Genomic DNA, 16,540 nt, shown 5'->3' with positions numbered 1-16,540 from the left:
GTAGGAAAACAAATACAACATATATACACACATATATAAAAACACATCTGTTGTTGTTGATTTAGCAAAATCCATTAGCAATGTTCTATAAAGATTAAAAAATAAAGCCTTTTAAAAAAAAAAAAAACATTTTGACAGTGTAATTCATGCGCAATTAGTCTTGCAAATCTTTGAATCTCTGGATTCTGCACAGCAGAATTTAGTCCCCGAAAAGGAAAACTGAGAAATTATTTATAATTCCAATCATGTATATTTCTTAAAAAATTTTGTATTTCCCTGGCATATGAGCAAATTTAAGCTCTGTTAAAATCAAACCTAACCCCCATACTTGTCACAAAGAGGAGGTTAATAAATATACATAAAAAATATAATTATAAACAGAATGTAAAAACAATTAATTTAGGTGTAAAATCTGTCTTTTTAACATGAGAGTTAATGGAGAATTGCTCTCTTTTGCAGCCACCCTCCAGTGGTTTTTAATGGAACTGCAACCTTTGACATTTCCTAGTTTGTGTAAAATTAAGCAACAAAAGATGGGGCTTGACTTTATAATGGCATTTAGATTTTAAACAGTTATATTAAATACAATATTTCTCTTTAAGAATGTATTGAACAAATATAACTAGTTTGATATTTTGCAATACAGACCAATAAATACCCTTTTTATGATCTATACTTAAAAGTAAAGTTACATCTCAAAACCAGTAGCAGGTTAGATTAGCTTGTCTTTTGGCTACAAAAATGAAAAATGTGTCTTTATTACTAAATACTAAAAAACTAGAATCTGAAGTTACTATACTTTTAATAGTATCAATCATCTCATGGGATCGAACCATCGGTTACGTTTTCTGCTGCTCCTTCATAATTGTGAGAAACACCAGTGGGCCTTTTAAAAAAAGATGGATCCTGAGGATTCAAGCAGCTCTGGCTCCCTTTTGGCTTAAAAAGCTTTGGCTGCTACTCCAAAAACAAGAATGTGCAACAAATGATTTCCTCCCTCCATTTCATCTTCTAAGAAAAACCTTTTGAAATCCCTTTGAAAAGAAGGACTGGAAAAAGTAGAGAAATCAAGGACATCGTCTGAATAACTTCAGTATTTGTGCTGAGTGCATGACCCCCCTTTCTTTCTTCAGCAGGGACTCGCCTCTACTCCTCCACCTCTACCTCCTGTCTCTCAAGGACAGGTTCTTTTAACCTTGGAGTTGAAAGCTTTGGAAATAGACAGTCAGTTCTAGAAAAATTAAAAGAAATCAATAATAAAGAGGGGTCATCAAGCACTGTATGAGATGCACAGTTCAAAACATATCATCTGAAGGAAGGAGTTTGGACTGTTCCGGCATTCCCTTGTATGTTTTTCTTCAGCTTAATTTCCACAAGAATCTGGAAAAGAAGACCAAGAGCTTTGAAGCATTTAGGATCACTGTCACCTGGATGAGTGAAGACATTTGCAAGCATCTGATGCTGGCTGTGACAAATGGAAACCTGACAGGCTCATAAAAGAGGTGCTGAGTGTGTTAGATTGTTTACTCAAATGGTTAGAATTGTTAGTTGCTCTGTAAATGGAAAGCGATTCACATGACCATATGGGCTTTCCCGCACTGCAGAGCTGCTCAAGCGATCCTTATTTATGGCTGAGCTCCGTGTGTGAATGGAATCTTTCATAGCGCAGGAAGAAGAGGAGGAGGAGGAGGAGGAGGAGGCCTGGCGACTCACAGAATTAGCTCTGCTTTTCTTTGCTCAATTTGGTGATGGATTATTTTTAAGAGAAAGGAGTGCATTCAAAAAGGGGCATTCTTGTGATTCAGACTAAACATAGCCAGTTTTACTAAACCTTGTGCGCGGGTTAATGAGCAGTTGATCCCTTGTGCAGGCATCCGTGGAGGAGAATACATAATGTCAGACTGCAAATAAAACAGACTAGTATGGTTGATAGACTTGAGCAGTTCACCAAGTAGGCTGAAACCTATTTATTTTATATTTTATAAAACACCTGCGGATTTGTCATGATAAGTAAGGCCATTTTTTTCATCTAGAGGTGCAATAGTCTTTTGAATCACTGCCCACATCAATAAAAAGTTGACAAGGTTGCTGACAGCCAAACAAATAGAGAACACCTGGAACTTAACCAAACACGTTAAGAACGACTGGCTACCACATGCATCCCTTTGGCCTATGCAGGATATAGCTATTTAAACATCTTGCTGCTTAATCTCTAACTGCAAGATATTACAATGCATCAAAAAGATTTTCTACAATGCCAGACTGCAATGATTCATGACCGAGATAAACAGCGATCTAAGCAAATGTGACTCTAAATTGGTGTATTTACATAAAGGATAAGAGGCACAGAGGCACAGCAGAACGTTTCCTCTGACTATTGGACAGCAGACTTCTAACGCTTAGAGTTGCTGTAGTGAAATCAATGCTTGCAGGATTGTATTTTCTGATTCATTTTTAAAACCCCATAACTCTTGAAGTAATAAGAGGAGAAGGAATGAAAGAAAAGAAAGTAATAAAAAAACAAAAACTTTGGAATATAAAAAACTGAACCAAAACGTATATATTTTATTTGAGACAAAAGGGGGGCTGATGAAAGGGAAAGGTGGGCAGACTTGGGTAGCGTGTGAAAGCTTCTCCTAAGAAGCTGCTGCGCTTGGGATATACATTTCACAGGCAAAGATTAAAATCTGCATTAAACAGGCACAGCTAAATGGAAAACTGACGTGGTGAGGGACAAAAGGGGGGAAAGTGACAGGCTTAAACGTGGAGTGGCAGGAGAGGCTGTTCTGACAGCAGTGGAGCTGCAGAGAGTGAAAACTGTTGTCTCTTCTTACCCCTCCAGACGTTGTGCCCGTCAGCCTCTGCCTGTGTGGTAATCAATACCTGTTATTTTCCCCTCTTGGCTTTCCAATCAATAGATAAGAGTGGGGTAAAACCAGTGGGGACAATGGCTCTTTCTTCAGCACCATTAGATGTGGACTGAATGGCGACTGCTTCTGTGGTGGGAATGGTACAGGAAGAGCTATTGGGTGACATGAGGGACTAGAGAAACAGCAGAAGGGGGTGGAACAAAAAGAATAGGGAATAAGATGCTCCGGTAAAATCTATCCGATCAAGGAAAAACCACTGGAAAAACGTCCATGTTCCTTTGAAGCAAAAGCTCCCTTTTTCACCAGAGACTTCTGCCGATGTCTCATCAAAAGAACTGGCAAACATGAGAGAAAAATGACTGCAGCGTTATAAAGCTTCTGGAAACATCTCTATCACGCGGCCTACCCTGAACCGGCCCTACTGTGAAGTCTTTGAACTCCAAGCTGCTATATTTCATTAAACTTGACATCCTTCTCCTGGCCCCATCTGCCTCTGCGGAAGAAACGAGCATATGTGTGAGCGTGTCGACTCTTACTACTATTTGCAACAAAGCTAAAATTCATATTGCCAAGAATTCGTAAAACTAATCATAGTGCTGTTTATTAATCAGAGAACTGATTAAAAGAACAATTAAACCCATAAACTAAAGGTTGAGCACCACTTGAGCTAACTTTATCAAATACACATCCACTTTAGTGAACTCTCTGCTTAATATTTAGGCTAACATTTCTAATTAAAACTTTAAATTGTATCAGCACCTCGTAAATAACAAGATGACAAGAAGCCTTTAAGTTTGCGTTTCTAAATATTTATGAGCAGGATTTACTGTCCCTTTTTATTCCTAGTCAAACCAGACCGCTTTTCATTCCTAAGTGCTCACAAAAAGTTATCATTGAACCAGCACTACATACACACAATATTTCAGTCAACCTTAATTTATGTGTTTTAGGCTGCAAAACATTGCAAACTTAAAAACGTGAAATTTATTAGTTACTTTCAGTTGAATATCCAACATCAAGAACATTGGCATCAAATCTCCTTTTTACTGACAAAAAATAAATTAAAAATTGTAACTAAAAGGAAGAATGTGTGTTTCTGCTATGGTGTATAAACTTATCAAGCAATTTAAATTCTCTGGAATAAAAAAAGAAATAACAGATTGTTTAGAGAAAGCCTGAACTGGACACCTGTTATCTCCCATCTCAGACAGGACAGCATCAAGACACCCCATTCATCAGTAGCAGATGTCACACATGGGATGTGCTTTTTAGTTCGAAAATGAATTTGAACTCAAAACAAGCTTCTGAACAAATTGGTCGACGAAAAACGAGGAGAAGCAGTGGACATGTCTGACTGTTGCACTGGACGAAAGTTAGGAACTCTGAATGAACAAATTAGAACAGCAGTGACCTTGAAAAAAAGACATGAAAAATACACTTTAAAAAACACATGATTTTTTTATTGCTTTTTTAAATCAAGTTTTACATGTTGTCATGAGAAAGAGAAAAAAAAATCAAATTAAAAAATTTTTTTTTCCAAAAAACCTGACCTTTCCTTTTCAGATTAAGAAGAAAACTGAACTCACTTCTCAGTAGCAGAAGTTTTCATGCAAATGAGAGTCTGTCATGCAGCTTCACTGTCAGACAGAGCGCACAGTGAGCAGCACTCTAGTCTCCTTATCTCACTCCATTAAGCTAAGGACTAATGCACACACACAGGGACTGAGTGTGTGTTTGGGGCCACTTATCAGAAAAGGAACCAAAATAAGTCTGTGAAAGAAGAGAGAAACCAAAACGGAGTGAGGTGGCAGTCGAGGGGAAACAGCTAAAATGGGGCTAAGGAGAGAGGGAGGGAGGGTTAAAGAGAGGAGGGTTGACCCAAAGAGTGGCTGGGAGCAGAGGCTAAGATGGCAGAGAGGCCTCCTTTAACACACAGCTCATACAGAGAGGACGGCGGCATCAGGGGGAGTGAGGGGGGCGGATTAGGTGGGCCCAGGCGGCAGAAACCAGGAATCCCAACAATCTAACACCCCGCTCCCTAGCCCGGGCTTAGCCTTAGCCACATGACCCACTCAAACAGACCCCCCTCTTCTGTCTCTCCATTACAAAGCAGGGCACCGAAGAGCACCTGTTTATTAATGTCCGTCTTATGTGTTTGGAGACTGGCCGACCCCTCGGCGATGAATGTGACATAGCGTGAACAATTACAAATTCAGGAGCTAGAAATGTGTACGTGTATTTGAATGTGGCAGCTTTTCTTTTTGAAACACAAACAGACATGCTGGTTTGGAGATGAAAACTTCATGCTATATTATATTTATGGGGTCCTTGTGTCCAAGAAAACTTGATTTTGCCACAGAAATACCAAACTGTATTTTCTGCCATTACTTTTTTTTAAAAACATGATTAAAAAGTCAATTCTATATTTTATTTTGACATTTTCTTGTAGTTTTTAAGCAAATAAATCATTTTTTGTCTGTTTGAGGAACAGGTCTTCAATATTTTATGACTTGAAACTCTCCATTTGTTTAATCCGAGATACAAATTATGCAAAACTTTTTTTCACAACTAACAACAACTGGCTTGAAAGAAATACTGGGGTTTTTGGGTAAAGTACACAGCCTAAGTTTTTAAATGCGTTTGAGACTGCAGAAGGCTCAAAGATTCATTTATTAGGGGAAACTTTTGGAGAAATGACCCCACTCTTATCTTTTTATCAATAGATTTATTATATTTTACACCCAATGAGTTCAGGTTCCGTTAGTCGTCACACACTTAGGTGTGTACCATTTGTTCTCTGCATTTGACCCATCCCCGGGGGGAGCGGTGAGCTTTAGACACAATTGGTTGTTTAAATCCCCCCAGTCTAACCCCTCAATGCTAAAATTCAAGCAGGGAGGCATTGGGTGCCATTTTCAGAGTCTTTGGTATGACCCGGCCTTGGATTTGAACTCGACCTTCCAGTCTCAGGATGGATACGCTTGAGAATCTGCTTTTTTTTTTTAGTTACAAACAATAAATATTTACTCTGAGATTTTTCCCCCCAATTACTAATTTAAAAGTCTGTTTGAGAAAGAAAACAGGTGTGTAAAAACAACATTTTGTCAAAGCTGGTAAAATTCTAACCCTTAAAGGACTGTAATCTACATTTTCAGTATTTCTATTTTTATTTTATTTCATATTTTTTCAGTTATTGTCTTTTACCTTTTCACTTATATCATTGCTGTCACTCATTTACAGTGACATTTTAATGTAATTTTTTTTTACAATGAAAATAATTTTCTAAAAAAAAATTAGATCAACAATTAAGTTTTAGATTTAAGTGTTTTTTTTTTGCCAAAATGCATTGTGGGATAAATGCTCAGCTGGGTCAACATCACCTTTCCAGATTTTGGTTGTTTTGCTGAATCTTTCTGTAAGCAGCAAGGTGCAGCCTGCTCCTCCCACCTCCTTGCTGTCACCTCCTCATCTTCCATCTGTTTTTAACCCTGTTGCATTCCACACTTCATAGAAACATTTTCCAATCTGCACTTGGCTTATTGTATTCCGCAACAAAGCACTAAAGGATGTAAACAAGCACATTTTGAGCCAGACGCGGCGTCACCGGGGAACAAAGCGACTGTCTTCACGTGCATTGTGGTCACAACTATGATACTGATGATGATGGCTAAGCCAGGCCTTCAGGATTCCTCATTTTTACATCTCTGGAAACCTTGTACCGGCGTGCAGACTGACGTTCAGACAGTCTCCATGGACCTAGGAAACATTTCACACCAGCTCCTTTGTCAACAAGGTCTTTTCAGGCTGGAAGCAGGAACAGGCTGTAATGTACCAGAGTATTTGGGCAAGTGGGGCAGTTCAGACAGAAGCGGGAGAGAAAAGAAAGGGTACATGATCAGTGGCTGAAGAATAAAGAAAGAGACAGAAATGACAGAGTTAGAAGAAAGAGAGGAAAGAGCTGGGCGAAGGGGGGTAGCGGAGGAACTGGGAAAGCTCCCACTGACAGCACTGGGGCCTCTTGACAATCCAGAAATATTGTCTGAAATCAATCTTTCATCATGGAGCTCTTTAGCCTGTCATTACGATGTGGTACTCGCCCTTTCACAGTAACAATTTGTTCAGTGCCTTCCAAATCTACCTTGCTACTGGGCTGTGCAAAGGTCATGGCCCTCTGTCCAGCTCTGCCTGCCAGTCCGTCTCTTTGGTCTTTTTGTCTTTATTAACAACTGTCCTCACAAAGGCATTTTGTCCTTTCATCAGTGAGACCAGCATGGAAACATAGATATCTATCTTGCCTACTTGGGGGCAGAGTAAATAAACATTGTGGATATTGTCTGAGTGTCTTGTGGTTGATTCTTTTTCCATGTTAAATAATGTGCTTCTTCCTTTTCAAAGTAAAGTTTACGGATGTGTTTGTCCTTCTCATTACCGTGAAAGCTATAAAGATGGGATGAATGAAAGAGGCTGAAAATAAATGGCTGAGCTTGGTCTTTGTGTGGAACAGACTGCAGTGATCAGAACTCATCATGCAGTACCTTTGAAAGAAACTCAACTAAAATGTAAATTAGCTGTTGGCCGATTAGAACAAAACTATAAAACAATTTACAGCTGATGTCCAATCAAGAATAAACTTTTAGACCACCTTATTCAAACTTTGTTCAGCTATTTAGATCTAAGCTAAAGTTATTCCTAAATTGGGCCAATTTAGAATTAAAAACAGCCATAATAATACCATGAACTAGCTGATTAAGATACAACAATTCAATTATCGCAAAGTTTTGAAGTATACACAAGCTGGAGCTTTTGGCCCAAGATTCAAATCCCCATCCTTATGCATAAGGAAATCGAATCAGTTTCACTGCATGGAACAGAATTCCAGTCTGGAATAGCAGTGGCCCTGCTATAAAATAGGACAGATTATATTTGTAGCTCCTGAAATGATTTCTCCTCTTGTTCCACTCTTTATGTCAAAATGGGGACACATTTTTCCATTTATTACAGGAGTAATGGGTCGTCTGAAAGAAGAAGAAAAAAACCAGGGCTTCTGCTTCCTATGCTGAGAGAGCTAGCAGCTGTTGGAAAAGGATGCTAGAAAATACCAGCATGACAGGCTGCATGCATGCAAAAGAAACTTCTATTCTTACTGTGACGTGCAGCCGCCCACGTCAGGCTTTCTATAAGTTTGATGAATAGAAACAATGCACAAAGACCTTCTGAGGTCACTCAAAAGAATCCCTAATGAAAAACAAAGTGGAAGCAAAAAAGCCACAAAGCTATGTGGGGTCTCAATGAGGCACACCCGAGGTGAACAGAATGAAATCGGGGGGTACGCCGGGAAGGGAACCAGAAGCAGTCTGGGGGTGAGCTTGTTTGTTGAAGGCAGCGGAGGCTTCATTCAAAGCTTGTTATCGCAGTCGTCCCTTGGTTTGGCTTCCTTCAAACCCAGCCAGCCATCACTTTAGCCACCACCATAACTGTCAATTAACATTCAATTGCAGAAAAAGAGGGCTGATTAGGCTGTGTGTTTGTGCTCAAGAAGCTTGGCAAAGGTGAGAAGTAGGGTAACATAAAGACAAAACACAGAAAAATTCGTAATCTTCTAGAAGCCAGGCGCCAACGTCTGGCAACACTCAGTCTTACAAAGAATCACAAACAGGGGGAAAACAATGAGACGCTTGATGCCGTACATAAAAAACAAAGTTTATACTAAACGGGTACATCCTGGCTGTCTGATTTGGTATTCTGATAAGTCAGTGTAGGACTGCAGCATCATGATTCAAGCAGGCTGTGGCAAGTCTAGCACACACAGAAAGATGGGACTGATTTCTGCTGTTCAAAATCGGCTTTTTGCTTAAAAAACAACTCTAAAACGTGTCCAAACACGACGAGTCCAAGTGACTTTTGAGGATCACCACTGCATTAGTAAAGCCTTTAAGTTCAAATGTTCAAAAACATTTTTTTTAACCTTTTTTTCTTTAAACCAGGAAAGTCCCATTGAGATTTAAGGTCTCATTTGCAAGGGAGTATTGGCCAAAAGGCAGCAGCAACTACAAAGAAGTGGTTACTCAAAAACACAAAGACAAAACAACAAGAAAAGAAAAACAGGTTATAAAAAGATGTTCATTTCATGGACTCAACCTCCAGAGCTATCGGTTTGGATTTAAAGGCATTCAAAGAAATGAACTCAGTTGAGTTTTAGTAATTTGGGCAAAAAAATGATGGGGTGAACAAACAGAATACTGTAGGAGTCACCTAAAAGATAAACTGAATGGTCAGTGCCGGCCATGCACTCATCCAAGAGTGCTATCATTAGCCGCGTTTCTTCCACTTTCGGCTTCTCCCATCAGGGGTCGCCACAGCGAACAAGTCGCATGGTAAATTTGGCAATGTTTTACGCCGGATGCCCTTCCTGACGCAACCTTCTCAAACCGGGCTTGGAACCGGCAGAGGTAGAGAAGGGAAGAGGGAGCAGCCCGGAGTCGAACCTGGGTTTCACGGACGGAAGGCGCCGCAAACCAGCACGAGCTAAACTGGCTCATATCATTAGCCGCGTTTACATGGGCAAAAGTAATCGGAATGAACGCCTGATCGGAAAGAAAATGCGTCATGTAAACGCGCCGTTCGGAATACTCTGCCCCGATCAGACTCATTCGGATCAGAATTTCTTTCCGATCGAGATAGGTGGGTTATACCGATCGTTTATCCGATCGTGGAGCATGTAAACGGTCATTCCGATCGTGTGTCACTGCTGCTCTGGTTTACGTCATGCATAGAAGGTGTTTCGCTGTGAGAAAGCTTTGGAGCGCATACGGGACCGACCAGCTGCTCTGCGGACGCCCCGTGAAAAGCGCCGCTCCGCTCTCGCCCCGCTGGCTCTCCCCTCTCTTACACCCCTCACGGGGGAGATTCGGAGGAGGAGCGCTTCGTGCCCCCTGACGCTCACTCGGTCCACTGGCACCCGAGTGAGCAGAGCAGCTGGATTAATAATTTTGTGTCGGGGGGGCTTTTTTACGTGTGCGTTTTGTTGTTTTCTTATGTGTGGGAGAATTCAGACTGCGAGCCGTCCCGCCGCTCTGGGTTAGCGGCTGCAGGACTCAGGAGGAACCGTGTTCGAACAGAGCTCGGGCCGCTAGCTCACAGAGTGGCTTTGGGGCGGTCTGTGTGAACTTTCAGAGCAGAAATAAATGTCGCTCAGTCCTTAGAAAGCTGCAGATTGCTGCGTTTCTCGCACGGTCCTGGATTTTGTGTCCATCCATCAGGCTAATGATGTTAGCCCGTGTTAGTCTGTCCTAAGCTTTCGTCCAGCTTAATTCTTCCACAAAAAAAGCACTGACCACACAGATTAAATATAACGATGAGCGAACAGGCAATTCATAATATTCATGACATTAATAAAAGCACGTTTGGAAGATCGTCTCGTATGTTACCGAGCTGCTGCATAAATGTCTGTGGAAGCGGTTTGTTTACAACGGGACCTATATCCGCATCCGGGTGATTTTTACACTACTGCGCATGCCCAAATGATTCATTCCGAACGAGAGTGTGAGCCATGGGAACGTTTGTTCTAATCGGAAAAAGGTTTTCTGTGCCCATGTGCACGGGTGAATTTTAACCCGACCATTGATCCGATCAATATATTCTGCCCATGTAACCGCGGCTATTGCTTCACAGTGAGTGAATGAGTGAGAAAGTGAGTTAGTTAGTGAACCTTAGTCTTTTTATTTTAGTTTAGGATTCAGCTTTTGCAGTTTTATGATTTGATTTTATGTCTTGTACAATAAGTGAAGCCCGTTGAGACAACTGTGTTGTAATATTGGGTTATATGAATAAAATTGAATTGAATATTAAGTTAAAGCATGAATATAAAAATGATTTCCATAATTCAACTCAGATAAAAAAAAGACAATGCTATTTTACTTTAAATGAAGGACGCAGCTTATTTTGGAAATATTGAGCCTATCTCAATCTCTTCACAACAACCTCCACGTGTGGTGTTAAGGTGCAGAGAGACAAAAAGAATGAAAATAAAGTTGTGCACAACACACCACAACTCTGACATTCTGCCTTATTTTCTCCCTTTAATGCCAACTAACCAAGACCGACTCAGAAAAGAATACCTACTTTCCTTTTTTCATTTTCAGTCCGACATTGTAAATACGAAATTGTTCTTAATGTTTTGCCTGGTTAAATAAAGGTTTTTATCTATTTTTTTTTATCTGTACCACTTGACTGCACAAAAAGGACAACAATGCACACAAAAGGACATGCAGGAAAACACGTTTGGAATCTAAACCACGAGTCTGATTTATGTAGAAAAAATCCTTTTAAGGAATTATGAATATTTAGATTTCCTACAGCTGGACTACAGATAAATAAAGAAGTGACAGGTATAAAAAGCGGCGTGGAGCGTCTCCACCTTTTGGTTCCCTGAGAGAAAGACAGAGCAAGACCAAAATAAAAGAGATTTCAGAAAAAGAGGGGTTGGGCAAGACAAACATTTCCCACTGTGTGCACTGACATGTTATTGTAAGGTCACTTGTAAGGTTTCAGCGAGGCAAAGCCTCACCCCCACCGACAGCTCTGCTTCTTTGGCCAAACGTCCAACGGAGGTCTAGTCTCATCCGATGCTATTTAACACCAAGCGGCTGTCAAATAACAAAAAAAATCTGTTATTTATATAAATGGTAGAAGTCAGGCTAGGAGGAGGCATGAAGTGGATTATCATTTCAATAGGCACAATCCCAATGCCTCTGTGCACACTTTGTGGGGAGCTCCATGGTTCTCTTGAAGGTTAAAAGGAGCAAATGGAATTCTATTTAATCCATTTAGCCGGCAGGAAGAGTGTGTGTGGTCTGGAAACACCATCAGAGCCAACTGCCCAAACAAACTAATGAGCATTACACACATAAACACACAACACAGCGAGACTTTAAAAAAATTAAATGGAGAAATAAAGCTCCTTATGAGAATGTGAACATTAGCATACAGCTGAAAGAGACGGAAAACAGTCAGGCTTGTTGTTCTACATGAATGTTAATTGAAGTGGCCATTAAATTCAGTTAGGGAGGGATCTGCTGCTCTCAGGGATTATATGACCCTGCTTAAGTAAACACCAACTGACCTCCATTATGACTACTTATCACATCTACAGCCCTTTCCCCTCTTTACTGCTGGAGGGGTGAAGTCTGACACATTCCTCTCCAAATGTTTCCTCCTGAGCCGGCTGGGTCGGCAGCATGCGCTGATAGATGGGGAACAAGGATGGTTGCAGCAGCGCTAACATTATTTCCGTTGCAGAGCAACACAGGGATCGTAGAAGGAGGAATATTATTTCCACCTGGCTCAGAGGAGAGGGAGGTGGAGCAGGAATAGCAGTTAAGGTTTTTCCAAATTGCCCCAAACTTCTTGGATGTCTCATTATCGTGACTCTTCTCAGGGTAATTTCAGCCCGCTTAATAAAACATGCATATATTCAGGCGCACGAAAGTAGTACTTGTTCTTTCTTCTTCTCACGCACTTCTGAGGCAATGCCCCCCCCCCCCCCCCCCCCCCCCATGAGCTCTAATAGATGGCAAATATGTCAGGTCTACAAGAATGAGGAGTGGTTTAAAATAATTCCTCCTGCCCCTGTCCAACCTGGGGACTGCCGCACATTATAATCCAGCTATTGTTCTCCGCAAATGGGCCTAGACTCTGTAAATACGGAGCAACAGAGAACAGTGTGGGAGGAAAGGTCAGCTCATGCCTTGTTTTAACGATACCACATTCATTTAACTCACTTCCTGTGACTTTACAAAGGTAATAAATGAGAGGAAATGCAGAGAGAAGCAGGGAAAAAGATTGAGATATGGGTTTGGAAGAAAGCACATGAGGCTACAGTTTAAGTTATGATAGATTAGATTAAATAACAGTTATATTAATTAAATTTTTATCCCCTTTTTGCTACCCTATCTAACCCACTGGGCCCCTTAATACCTTTGTCCTTACTGCGGAGGAGCTATTTAAGAAAATAAGGTCCTAGGGCATTTTATTACTGAGAAACTAGCTTCATTACAGTTAAAGGAAGTTGAAAACTGTAAGGGAGCCAAAGAGCCTTGTGATTTTAAAAGCCTATGGCGCACAGTGAAGCTCATGAAAACTCTTTGTGTTACCAACGCATGTTGTACCTCTGCTATTAAACGTATACTTTCCACACATGCATGTTTGTAATTAACGTCCATCTTAGCTCTGCAGCTTGACGCATGCATCATCTGTTCCTTGTTAGAGCGACCTGGTGAACAACAAGAAACAAAACCTGGGGACTCCATATGTTGAGATTACTGTGCTGTTTAGTTGGTGAAGCCTGCTGGCCCCTGTGCCTGTCGCCACATTACAGGATCTGCTGGGACACATCATCGAGCACCTCCTCCAGCTGCTTGGGGGTCAAACGACACCAAAGGGGGAGGATGGAAGGGGAAAAAAAAGGATGGAGGAAGTAGAGGGTTTCTGGCAAATAGTACAGTAGTGGCAGCAGAAAGGGATAAGGACTGTGTGTGTGTGTGTGTACATGTGTGCGTTTCATGATCTGTGTCAAATGTCACCTGATGATTGACAGCAACAGACTTAACATTTTTACTGTCGTCTCAGGTGTTACCTTTTGAACTTTAAGAAAAAGTGGGTAAAGTAACACTTTCCGTTCCAGCCATCAGTCAGGAAGAAGCAGTCGATTATTTTGTTCACATTTGGTCACAGGCATATACTGGTAAATTGTACAGGGGCACCTCTGCAGCCCCTTTGCCAGGCTTTGCTTCACCATACATGCAGGTTTCAAATCCCCCTGACTGTATTTTACTGGACATCAGAGTCAAAACGGCTGCATCTCCACTGCAACACACAGCTCAGTCTAACACTCTTTAGGTGGGAGAACAGTGGGATATCTGCACCTATTATATTTTCAAGAATCGCTTGAGTGACTATCTGATATCTGTAAATCTGGACCCACTTTAAGGAAAAAGTACCAAAAAAAATGTCCTCTAGCAGTAAATCTGTTTAAAATGATTATCCCTTTACTGTCATCCAGAGGCTTCTTTCTTCTTTGCAGACATGAGTTAACAAAGTCCAACTCCAATCATCTTTTGAGTTTTTTTCAAGGCGTTCCCAGTGGTATTTTGATTATGATTATGCTGACAACCTGTCATTTTCCAGGACATAGTTTATGCAGAGCGGCAGTAGTTCATTAGAAATGTGTCTCTGAGTTGTGGGCAAACCTGTTGGTGCAGAGCAACCCCACCCCTCTTCCCCTCCCCATTGTTGAGAGCTCTCTGTTCACACGCTCTCCTGCTAGCTTACAGTCCCTCACAACCTAATTTTTGCTTCAGGTGCAACAAAAAATGGGGAGGAACATTGGAGCTATCCAGCCGTACAGTTTTGTCCCCAGATTCCAGCTCAGATGAGGAAAACAAAGGCGTACCTGGATCTAGTCATAGTGGAAGCATCAGAATATTATGGAGCAGGGAGCTTGTGACCTGTGCATCTTATTTTTTCAAAAATACACTATTTTTCGATATGCCTTTTTTCCATCTGCTCCTGATTCACAAAGATTTTAAAAAAGAAATACTGAGAAATGCCACTTTGACCTTAATTTTCCAAATACAAGTCCTCTATCATCAGAACAATGGCACAAGAACATGTTAAAAACTCAATTTTCATCAGAGTGGGTCTTTGAAAATTCTGCCTGTGCACAATCCGACTTTGCCATTTACTCTTGGTTCCGTTGTGCGGGGCACGCACAGCTACCGCGCCGTGAATGAGGCATTGTCTGCAGACCCACAGATATAATCTCCCCCTCCAAAACCACTGCCAACCCCCTCCTGCCACCTCTGCCTTCAGCTCTGATGACCACATGCGTGTATTTCATCCATCACGCTTCTCCTAAAAACCCACATCCCAGCTAAACCAGAAGCTCCATAGTACTCTTCCAAGGATTTCAGATTCCTCTAATCAATAAAGTTCAGAATCAATAGATCATGCCAATTAATGATAGTGGATGAAATTATTTAAATTGCCTTCACATACTTTTGCAAAAGAAAGCACTAAGTTGGAAGAAAATAAATAAGTTTCGTTGCACTGATGTCTGGTTTTAAGTCCCAAACTGATGGGAGACAGCGGCAGGAGAGCTGGACTTGTCTTCGTTCAGCCTGAAATGCTGACAGAAGATGTTTGTTTGGTTTAGCAGCAGTGAGTGTGCACACTGGCACACAGGCGTGAATGAAAAGACACAAAAGGGTGGGAAAAGGGTTGGCTTGCCCTCTCCGATTCCCCTGACCCATGTTGATTTTCTGGGTCCAGATATAAAGAAAAAAAGTCTTTCACGTCTCCTTCTTCTCCACAACACAAATGGGAGAGTCCGGTGTTCTGGTGTAGGGCTCACCTCTGAAACAGTCAGCCAGGAAAACAGCCTCAAAGATGAAGAACAAAGTTTTCAGGATGTCCATTCTGTGCAAGCACACATAAGTCTGGAAGACATAATAGAAAAGAATAAACAACATGATAGAACAATAATAACATTTACTCTTTCCATGTTAATGAAATCTATTATTTGTTTTTCCAACAGAAAATGGAACAGAAATGGAAAAAACACTGAGTTACAGCAGCATCACACATGTGAACGATTAGTCTACCCAAAAATATTTTACAGTCACATTGTACAGCTGAGAAATACTTTATAGACTCAGGTATGTGTTAAAGCTGCATAACAAAACTAACTGACGTCTCCGCTGGGAAATAAATAACAGGAGTTTCTGCTATATATGCGCTCCTCACAATTAACCAATGCTGATCTGAAATAAACGGAACTTTTTGAACAGACATACCTTTAAATTGCGTGGATTAGGTCAGAAAAAAAAACCGCTCTTTGCTTAAGTCCAGGCTGACTCCATGAATCAGAAGTGACAGCGGCCGACTTCCCACTGAGCTCTAACCCACCAGCACATGACTGGCCCCCCTGACACACAACACCGAGACAGCGGAGGAGCCGGGCACTTCAAGCCACAGCCGCGGGGCGCTCAGTGTTGGACCAAAAAATGTGTATAAATATGTGCGGCGGGGCGGTCCGGTCCGTGGAAATGTCCACCAACTGACTTCTAGGTGCGTCCGTCCCAACGGCTGCCGCCGCGAGCCAATCGGAGCCCGCGGACGCTGTTGACTCTTTATCGAGTAACCCTCCTCAACCCCCTCCCCCCGCTGTCAGACTGATGGATATGGATTACAGAACACTATCACTGTAGTTTTATCAGAGTACTTGAACTACTCTTCTTTAAGTACAAAATACTTCAAGTCATATTCGTCATTTTAAAAAAAAATAACTCTGGCGCGGTTTCAAAGGCCTTTTTATATTATAATAAAATGAAAATGTTTTAAGATATAATAAAACATTTTATATATATATTTATTATATGTAATATATATATATATATATATATATATATATATATATATATATATATATATATATATATATATATATATATATATATATATATATATATATATATAAATAAATATTTTACTGAATAGCATGAAGACCATGTGCTGCCACCTGCTGGCAAACCGTTTCACAGGTCCACAAGTCAGTAAAGGCCAAGACGTTTCGTTTTAAGAGAGAAGTCCCATTACAGGAATGAGGAAATAAA

General features: G+C 40.9%; 1 protein-coding gene across 7 annotated transcripts in view; it reads right to left on the bottom strand.

The window, feature by feature from the left end:
• The window catches only part of LOC101156129 (fibroblast growth factor receptor-like 1), a 28,739-nt gene extending 12,628 nt beyond the window's left edge, over positions 1 to 16,111 (bottom strand). For 2 of the 7 annotated variants that reach the window (XM_020713554.3, XM_020713555.3), the window contains exons 1-3: positions 15,722 to 16,029; positions 15,280 to 15,364; positions 3,277 to 3,363 (exon numbers count right to left, since the gene is read on the bottom strand). In XM_020713554.3, the coding sequence (XP_020569213.1) occupies positions 3,277 to 3,363; positions 15,280 to 15,343 (151 nt within the window). In that variant the 5' untranslated portion in view covers positions 15,344 to 15,364; positions 15,722 to 16,029. Of the gene's footprint in view, positions 1 to 3,276; positions 3,364 to 11,388; positions 11,516 to 15,279; positions 15,365 to 15,721 lie in introns of those variants that run through there. The other 5 variants (XM_078940303.1, XM_078940304.1, XM_078940302.1 and 2 more) reach the window with 5 other exon arrangements.
• Positions 16,112 to 16,540: the final 429 nt, after the last annotated feature.

The sequence above is a fragment of the Oryzias latipes genome, chromosome 22 (assembly GCF_053564925.1).
Source record: "Oryzias latipes strain Hd-rR chromosome 22, Olatipes_Hd-rR_3.1".
Taxonomy (NCBI): Eukaryota; Metazoa; Chordata; class Actinopteri; order Beloniformes; family Adrianichthyidae; genus Oryzias; species Oryzias latipes.
Note: the sequence above shows the minus strand (reverse complement) of the source record. Positions and strands in the feature narration are given on the sequence as shown.